The sequence below is a fragment of the Squalius cephalus genome (genome assembly GCF_949319135.1).
Source record: "Squalius cephalus genome assembly, chromosome: 2".
NCBI lineage: Eukaryota > Metazoa > Chordata > Actinopteri > Cypriniformes > Leuciscidae > Squalius > Squalius cephalus.
Genome location: NC_137123.1, coordinates 25,876,736 through 25,886,077, shown reverse-complemented (window position 1 = coordinate 25,886,077; position 9,342 = coordinate 25,876,736). Strand labels below are relative to the sequence as shown.

At 39.3% G+C, this 9,342-nt stretch overlaps 1 protein-coding gene across 1 annotated transcript; it reads right to left on the bottom strand.

Moving 5' to 3' along the window:
* Positions 1-258: 258 nt before the first annotated feature.
* On the bottom strand, positions 259-9,089 carry vps37c (VPS37C subunit of ESCRT-I). The gene is made up of 5 exons (XM_079862278.1): positions 8,591-9,089; positions 8,071-8,179; positions 5,744-5,915; positions 3,427-3,509; positions 259-2,670 (listed from the first exon to the last, which is right to left on the bottom strand). Exons 2-5 carry the CDS (start codon positions 8,161-8,163, stop codon positions 2,044-2,046), a joined length of 975 nt encoding a protein of 324 aa, XP_079718404.1. The 5' UTR covers positions 8,164-8,179; positions 8,591-9,089; the 3' UTR covers positions 259-2,043.
* Positions 9,090-9,342: the final 253 nt, after the last annotated feature.

Genomic DNA, 9,342 nt, shown 5'->3' with positions numbered 1-9,342 from the left:
TGTTGAAAATGGTTGTGCTGCTTGATATTTTTATAGAAAAAAAATTCAGGATTCTTTCAGGAAATTTCAAAAATGAGCATTTATCTTTCATATAAATCTTTTGTAACATCATAAATGGCTTTACCTTCAAAATGTGGAACTTTTAATAATTGTAATTCATCCTCACTGAATGAAAGCGTTCATTTCTTTTCCCCAAACTTTTGTACTTTTACAACTATAATAACAACGAAATGTCAGAAATTCCAATCGACGCAGAAATCAGATCAACTTCAGAGTTTAATATTCACACCCGAAAAAAGGACAATAAAAATAAAAATACACTTTTAACAGGCTACAGTCATTACAACCAATGCAATAGAATCTCTTTCCTCTAATGCTGCAAATCAATGTGCTAATAAAATTTTCATCCCATTTTCTCCCCCTCTCATCCTCGTGTCGTATCACCCCTCTCCCTCGCTCTAGGTACTGGGGAGGGAACCTAAACGTGGGGGGTTTTGCTACAAACCTGAGTCTTAATTACTGAGTTCATGAATTAGATAAAGCCACCCGAGGCTTGATTGAGGATGCCTCTGGTTTTGAATTGCTTTAAAGTACAAAAATAAAGAGTGACCCCCGCACACCTATTCTAAAGTGGATAGTTCGAAGGCCCCGCTCCCAGCATCTGTTGTCAAAGAGTTCGGGGCTGTATAAGTGTGGAGTGTTAGTGTGATTCGCACGGTCCTCCAGTTGACCAACAAGGACCTGTTAGGTGGGGCTTTTACAGAACTAAATAACACCTCATAATGCCGTTTTGTTGGGTAGGCCTACACTTTTGTATTTGGAGGCTAGTGGGGTGTTTATGAGGAAGAATCTGAAGATGGGCTCAAATCAAACCTCAAAATTAGAGGAAACGCTCTCGATTCGAATCCAGTCCGAACCACGTTGTGATTCTGATGGCAATATGCCTCTCTGAAACAGACAGGGTGGCTGGCTGTGCAAGGCCATCAAATGCCTCAAATGTGTCTAAATTTAAAGTGTAATATATGCAGTCTCGCATCCGTCTGCATAGTTTTACCACAAAAGGTTTTCTTTACCTTAACGGTAGGTGCTGAATGCTATATTTACTAACGTAAGCATGTTATGTAGCGCCTATTTTCTTTGCATATGCTCTGTGCTATGATATGCTTCACCTGCCCCACCAAATCCTGTGCTATAGCAGATAGATATGTCTATATTGATATCCCTTGTTCTCCGCTTTCCCTTTAATATTAGTGTAGTTTGTTGAGTACACTGTCCTCACTAGAGACTATTCCTTCCGATCAGTGTCGAGCGGTATTTCAAATAAATGGAGTGTGAGGGTGTAAAAGAACAAAGAGGGAGCAAAAGAGGTATCGAGAGGGTTGGGAGTGATTGATTGGTGCATTAGTACAATAAGCACTCGTAACAGGGCGCATTGCACCCATTGATGTGGAGTTCAAATCAGTACACGTGGAAGTTGTCAATTTATTCATGATAAAGAATAAGCTTGGCTTTATTAAGGAGTTTTCATCTGTGATAGAATGTAAAATGGTGCTGTGCTTTCTGGATTGACGCTGTCAACAAGTATTGATATAGACAAGAGAATAAGACTACGGCTAAAGTAACGCTTCCATGTAGTGTGGCGTGTTTTTCTCAGTGGAATGTTGACAAAATGCTTGGAAAGAACAGCCAAATAAGGCTGAGCTGTAACACAATGTCGTCAGAAGACAAAAACAAGCATCTCGTCATTGAACATAATCAATATTTCAGAGATTTTTGCAAACCGATTTGAAAACATGCTTCAAAATGGACAGAAACTGAGCCGTTTAAGAGTCTCTGACTGAAGTTTCTTGGGGGAAACAAGCACACGCTCAATCTCAAGTGTCTTTATAAGCCTCAGACAGGAAGAGGATGTGACATGGGTACTCAAACCACAAATCTGAGGGTAGAGAAAAGGCAGAGCAGGAGGAGAAAGGAGGGAAAGAGACGAGAGGGAGAATGATGAGAAAAAGAGAAAGACAGACACACACACACACACAGAGTGGCTCAGGAGTATGGCTGTGGTACCCCAAAACCTGGCCTATAAAGCGGTCTAGCTGTGGGTGATTGGGTTGATGGCCCAATGGGGCCTGTGGGGTAGCTGTACCCTCCATACGGGTACGGAGTGGGGTAAGCGGCGGGCGTGGGACCAAACTGCCCAAACGGTGGGGCAGGAAATGGGGTTTGGGTGGGGTATGGGCAAGGGGGAGGACCAAATGCAGGCCTGGGAGCAGAGTAGCCTGTCGATGGCGGGAAGGGAGCACCCTGGCTGGGGTAGGGCTGAAACGCTGTGCTAGGGTTAGTGGTGCCCGCTGTGGAGGCTGAGGGGGGAGCAACGGGGTAGGGGGAGTAGGGGAGGGCAGAACTGGAGGCATTGGAGGGTGCATTGATTTTGGAGCTCTGCTGCTGCTGAGGCTGCTGTGGTTGCCACGGCGATGATGATCCAGCATCCTGATTGGCACAGGGTTGTGATGTCATTGTAGCATCTCCTATCCCTTTGCTTTTTTGGCAGAGAATTTCTTGCAGCTTTTCAATGCGCACTCGTCTCGTGTGAGCGAGAGAGCGGAGGGAAAGGAAGCGTTCGAGGAAGGAGTCCAGTGATATCGAACCTTCCAGAAACTCATCTGCGAGAACCTGAAAGAGATTGAGTGATTTTCAAATCCTCAAACCGTGGAGTTGGTAACACAATGTCTCAATTTTATAACATTATGTAATGCTCAGGAAGTCGGTAGTTCATAAAACTTCAAATACAAATATACATTACATACAAAAGTTTGGAAACACTAAGACTTTATATTTTTGAAAGAATCTGTATTATTTAAGATAGTAATCACATTTATTTAAGTCAGTCACTTAAAAACGTAGACTGGTCTAATTTGAAACTTAAAAAGTAAGACTGATTGCATCTTGACTAACCACTAGCTGGTCATACTAGTACTTAGGACACAGTCTTAACATATTGGCAATGTTTATGCAACTGGGAGCAGAATTGATGGCTTTGCCATGAATGACATGAAATTTAATTTAATTTTAAAATATCTTAATATTATCAACACATTCTTTTTTTGTTATAATATATTATATTCTAATTCATTTTAGTTATAATAATTTACAATATTACTATTTTGGTTATACCTTGATTAAATTAAATGCTACACTGGTGAACAGAAAAAAAAAACCGGAAAAAAACCCTGGTGTTTCCAAACTTTTGAATGGTTAGTGTATATGAAAATACACTATATGAGTGCATCAAGGTTTCCAGACTTAACCTATTTAAATATAATTTATCCACAAATTTTTAACCCTGACAGTTTCACCAGCAGTGAAAACGCAAACATCAAAATGACAAAAGAAAATACAAGTTGATCATAAAAAAAAATGGTGACCAACCTCTGATTCTGCCTCTGTGTTGGCGCCCTCTGTCTGCAGACGAGACAACAGCCCCTCCGGGGACACCTGCCCCATGATACTGTCTGCAAAGTGGGGCAGAGAGAGAGAGAGAAACAGAAGTGAGAGAGAACTGATACATAAATAGGCTGGCTTGTAACAGAAAATTGTAACTTGAAAAATGAGAACGCGTATGCAAACAAATCAGTTGGCTAGAAATGTGCAATCATTTTAAACAAAGGAAAAAGCAGTATTGAATGAACTGAGAGAAAGAAAGAAGAATGAGACTACAGAGAAGAAAGAGGCCAGCCCCACACATAGCAACTGTGTGATGTAATGTCACAGATGCAAAAAAGGGGGAGGAGAATGAGTGCCTGAACAAAACAAGCTCTTAGAACAGCACTAAATGACAGGCGTATGTATGCACAAGATATACAAGATTTTCTGGCTGAACAAAAAGCTCTTTTTAGAAACGCAGTAAGAATTCCTGTGTCTGTTCAAAAGATCAGGGTCGCAGGGTTCCCAAAACTACAGTGAAAACTGCCAGTGCACTTTAACTGTAGTATGAACAAAAGTCGAAAGAACACTGTAATTTTAATTTCACTTAATCACTGAGCTAATAAGCAGTGCTAATAATGGAATCTTTCAAAAAGTTCATTCAGATGAACTCGTCCTATTTTTCACAATGCCTAAGCTTTCCCTTTTAGAATATTCAAATTAGTTTCCATCAGGGCTTAAAAAAAAAAAAAAAAATCAATCGGTTCACACTTCACTCAGAATTTTAACGTTTCTGTTCAAATGTTCCTTCTGTAACATTACAGTTCCGAAAATGGTTTGATTAGGAAAAAATGCCAGTTAATAACATAATCTTACTTACTTTATACCAGAACTTGAATAGAGCTTTATACTAAATAGCTTTATACTAAGAGCTTATGACTAAACCTCACAGCCCCACCCGGCTCAATAGTGAATGAAGTGCTGAACACATTTTGGACCGTCTCTGCTTGTTTGAAGGGCAAGGGAATAAAAAAAATGGTTCTTTGAATAAATACTGCATTTTCCATATTCAAAAAACACATTGTTTGTAAAGGCTAATGTTTAATGTATTTTAGGAGCTGATAAGAGTGTCCGTCTGGTGTTTGTCCTCTAATCATAAACAATACAGCCTGTGCATAGCACATCATACTTTCACACACGATTTTGGCCACATGTATGAAATAAGCGCTCACATTGTTACAACCAACTTTGTAACCTGTAAGTTGGTTAAAACTTACAAAACTTAAGTTGGCTGAACTTACTGCCTCGGATGCGGCCGTTAAAGGGTTAAAGGGATAGTTCACTTTGAAATTAAATTTTGGTATGTTTTAGCTTACCTCAAGGGCATCCAAGATGTAGGTGTCTTTTTTTCCGCAGTAGTTTCAATTTTGATATTTTTAGGTCAAACCGTTCTTGTCTGTCAGTCATTTAATGCAGGTCTGTGGTCACTGTCTCAAAGAGCATGCACAGAGTCCAAATTAAAACAATTCCCCATCGTCCAAATTAAACAATTCCCCATCGTAAGTACACATTGATGGCCTAAGACACGAAACGAGCGGTTTGTGTGAGAAAACGAACAGTATTTATATCGTTTTTACCTCTTATACACAGCCACGTCCAAGTGATCTGAGGGCGCACGCGCATCCTGCTGTGTGACATCTAGTATATATATCTATGCACCAGTCTGCGTACACGTCACATACCAGGAAGCGCGCCGAAAAAAAGACACCTACATCTTGGATGCCCTTGAGGTAAGCTAAAACATACCAAAATTTTATTTCAAAGTGAACTATCCCTTTAAGACTTTAAGATATACACTTTTTAGTTACAGCTGAACAGAAACTTGTACAACAAAAACAGAAGGAAAGAAAAAAAATTGAAAATTAAGTAATTTATGAAAACATGACAAAAACTCAAGTCTTGCGAATAAAATTAATGTTACTAAATAAAAAAGAAATCTGAAAATGTTGGTTGATTTGGTAATTGTATCTTTATTTTTAAAAAAGGCTATGCAGTTTATAATATATTCAATTTATTTATTTTCCATGATAATCCCAAATGGTTCCTGTTTTAATTAGGAAAATACAAATCCACATTACCAACATGAGTAATTTCGGCTCAGTGCAAAACTACTCGCTTCTCCTTCTTGGTTTCAGAAAACCTGCTCTAAAAACAATCAATTTCTCACCCCCTTCATTTTACATCAATTTACCCCGCATTCATTCCTACAGTCTCTTTGAAACCTTTACTTTCGCAACCCAAATCAATCCCTCTTTTCTCTTACCTCTCAGGACACAGTGCTGTTTGTATTTCTCCCTCACTTCCTCCAGTTCAGTGTATTTCTCCACCAGTCGCCCTCTCTCTTTTTCGAGACGGGGCTTCATGTCCAGGTTTTGCTCGGCCAGACTGCGGTTGGCAGCCAGAGCCATTTCCCTCTCCAGCTGAATGTTCTGAATCTGAAAGAGAAGAAAGATAGTGACACATGACAAAAACTACAATGCTGCAGGCATTATGAAGTCCACAAGGACAATATATCTTCAGCAGGACAGTCAAGACTGGGACGTTTACTTAACGATGGCTGTTGGTGCGAAGGAGACAAGTGGTCATCTCTTTATTGAGTAATGATGAGATAACCGAGATGAGCGGATATGAAACAATTCAATGTGATTTCTTTACGCTGTCTTCAAGTGCTATTTGAAATTTCCTACTTCCCACTTTTGAAGCTGTGATTACAAGCTTGTCGTGTTCAAGTGCTTTGTTGTCGGAAAGAACAGGAATCATGAACAGGACACCAGGTTTATTCTTGCCTATTTATTGGGGAAACCTTATTAAAACCGAAATTATGTTTGGTGTCCCATTCGTTGGCAGCCATATAAACATTTGCCATGCTATCTAGATAGTCAGCTTGCTGACAATTTTAGAATTTCGGTCAAATACAGGCTATTTTTGCTGTGTATAAAACATACAGTATTCTTCAGATGATTATTCATAAATGTAAATATGCACTACTTTAACGACAAGGCGGTGTAGCGGTTAAAACGGATAAAGAATAGCAGTCACAGTAGCAAACGTTCTCCTCTCTGCCATGTTTAAAGATTATGGCATGCCCAACTTGGGTATAAAATTATCTATTTAATAAATGAAATAATATTTTCTTGTAAAAAATACTCCAATAATCTTTATTTACAACTTTGAAAAATATTATTTTTATGATGTAAGCACAACGTAGAAACCACTGGCTCCAGTGATCTCTACGATCTGCTTAGGCTTTCAATGCTTTTGGGAAATGCAGCACTGATCATTTACTTTTATAGCTAAGGGCCAAAAACATCAATTCAATGTAGTGTTTTATTTGAGACTGTTCAAAGTCTCAGTACTTAATCTTAATTTATTTTTTCTGATTTTTATTCAAATACTGATGAGAAAACACAACATTTACCTCACATTCATAATGGAAGTAGAAACCAATCATTCACAAAAAAAAATATTCTGCTCCGCCAATGCTCTGACATATCTTTTATGTTCAAGTATAGTAAAATATTATGCATACTAATGTGTAACAGTAGGTCTGAGGTTAAAGATGCAAGGCCTTTTAATCGATCAACATTAGAAAAACAAACATTAATCTGCAAACTTTAGATTTGAGCGGTATGGCAGACCAGGAAGAATTTTAGTAGATAAGACTTTGGTCTGTTGGACTTAAAGGAGAACATTTTTTTGTACATTTGGAGTGCTGTCAATACAGAGAACAACAACAAAAATCGGTGTTGCCTACACCGTGGTATCCTCTTTTTAAAATTTGCACCCTGTTGACTTCAATGGGGCAAGTTTTAAACCTGCTTTTAGCCTCTTAACATCCTTGATGTGTCATTACAAGTGCCCAGCCATGTGAGTGATTCCTTCGGAGTGAACGCGGGTCAATCTGACTGCAGTAGATGAGAAAGATATGAATAAAAATGATGTTTATTCAGCCAGCGCACATACCTGTATTTTCTTCCTGTTTTCGGTCGAAGTCCATAGTAATCGATTGTCGAGTTCACGCGCATTGGTTTAGTACCTATGATCATGCGCGTGAACTCGACAATCGATTACTATGGACTTCGACCGAAAACAGGATGTAAATACAGGTATGAGCGCTGGCTGAATAAACATCATTTTTATCCATATCTTTCACATCTACTGCAGTCAGATTCACCCGTGTTCACTCTGAAGGAATCACTCACATGACCTGTGCACTTGTAATGACACATCAAGGATGTTAAGAGGCTAAAAGCAGGTTTAAAACGTGCCCCATTGAAGTCAACAGGGTGCAAATTTTAAAAAGAGGATAACACGGTGTAGGCAACACCGATTTTTGTCGTTGTTCTCTGTACTGACAGCACTCCAAATGTACAAAAAAATGAGCTCAATGTTAAAATTGACCGGAGTTCTCCTTTAAGGTCTAGGGCTTTTTTGGAGCATGAACACCCTTACTAACATCTCCTTTTGTGTTCCACAGAGGAAGGAAAATTATATGGGTTTGGAACAACATGAAGGTGAGTAAAAAATGACAGAACTTTCATTTTTGGGTGAACTTATTCATGTAACAAAAATCCATCATCATCATCTTACCTCATCAGACTCCAGTGCCATAGACTCCACCCGCTCCGAGTTGTCCAGCAAATTCTGCAACTCGGACTGGCTGAGGTCTTGAAGCTTCTCCATTGATTTGCTAGGACAGCTGAAAATCAACAATAAGTTTACTAAGCTGTACTAATAATTTACTTATTACATTCCAGCTCATCATATTCATAATATACGATCATACTATAATAGCTTTGACATCTCATATTGTGTTCCACAGAAGAGTCATACAGGTTTGGAACAACGAGTAGCATAAATGTTGGCAGAATTTTCATTTTTGGGTAAACGATCCTTTTAAGATGACCTATGCTAGCAGTGAATACTTGGTAAGTGTAATTTGGATATGAAACCACGACTGATAGGTAATCTGGACCACCAATGGCAGTCATCTGTCATTCAGACAGTGCATTAACAGTGGACTACTTAAAGTATAGCGAAGAATTATGCTATTGAAACCAAGATTAACTCTAACTGCTTGTTATATCTTAAAGAATAGCTCAATACTTACAAGGTACAAGCAAATCAAAGTCCTCTCCGCAGGGTGCTCATGGAAAAACATCAAACTTAATTGGAAGCGAGTGACGTCAAGATGTAGACGGAAGCGTTGAGACTGACAACTACCTCGCGAGCGTCTTCAGCGTTAAAACCCGCTATCTGCGAGAAACACGCCCGAGGCAGTATCGGCACGAGGTGTCACGCGTTATTTAGCGCAGCAGAGTAGAATTATGTTCGCGAAATTATTCCAGGAGACTGGAATCTCCCCGCGGTTAGCTGGACGGCTAGCTCACTAAAAAGAGAGCTGTTGGGCAAGGCGGGCTGTTATTGAATACAAAACGGCGTCGGACGAAATAACAACTCAGAAAGACACAAGAATATGTCTTCGGTAAAACAGCATCGATGTCATTTCGAGCAAAACAGTGCAAATAAAGGTTAATTCACGGTGTATATTCCTATTCTTAAGGGAAAGTTTCACTTCTCATTGACAGATATCGCGGCCATCTTTGGATGAGACCATTGTCGATTTTGTCTAGGGAAGTGAGATCCGTTTAAAATACCTTAAAACACAATTTACCTTTCTTGTCTGGAATACCGCACACAGTTTTAGAGTATGGCTTAAATAATTATATAAAGGTTTTATAATGTATACTATTGAAAGGCATTCGCATGTTCCCGTGAAAATACCATTATGCTCCCCTATCTTTGACATTACATGGTGTGGTCCTAGCTGACTGAAAGGGAAACCCCGATGTGACGGGAATG

What these genes read in the sequence shown, in the direction of transcription:
- vps37c (XM_079862278.1), bottom strand. Translation starts at nt 8,163, where the DNA reads ATGGAGAAGCTTCAAGACCTCAGCCAGTCCGAGTTGCAGAATTTGCTG. An exon ending in TGGCACTGGAGTCTGATGAG is followed by an intron (nt 5,916 to 8,070) that starts GTAAGATGATGA and finishes CTTCTCTTTCAG; the next exon opens with ATTCAGAACATTCAGCTGGA. An exon ending in ACAGCACTGTGTCCTGAGAG is followed by an intron (nt 3,510 to 5,743) that starts GTAAGAGAAAAG and finishes CCCACTTTGCAG; the next exon opens with ACAGTATCATGGGGCAGGTG.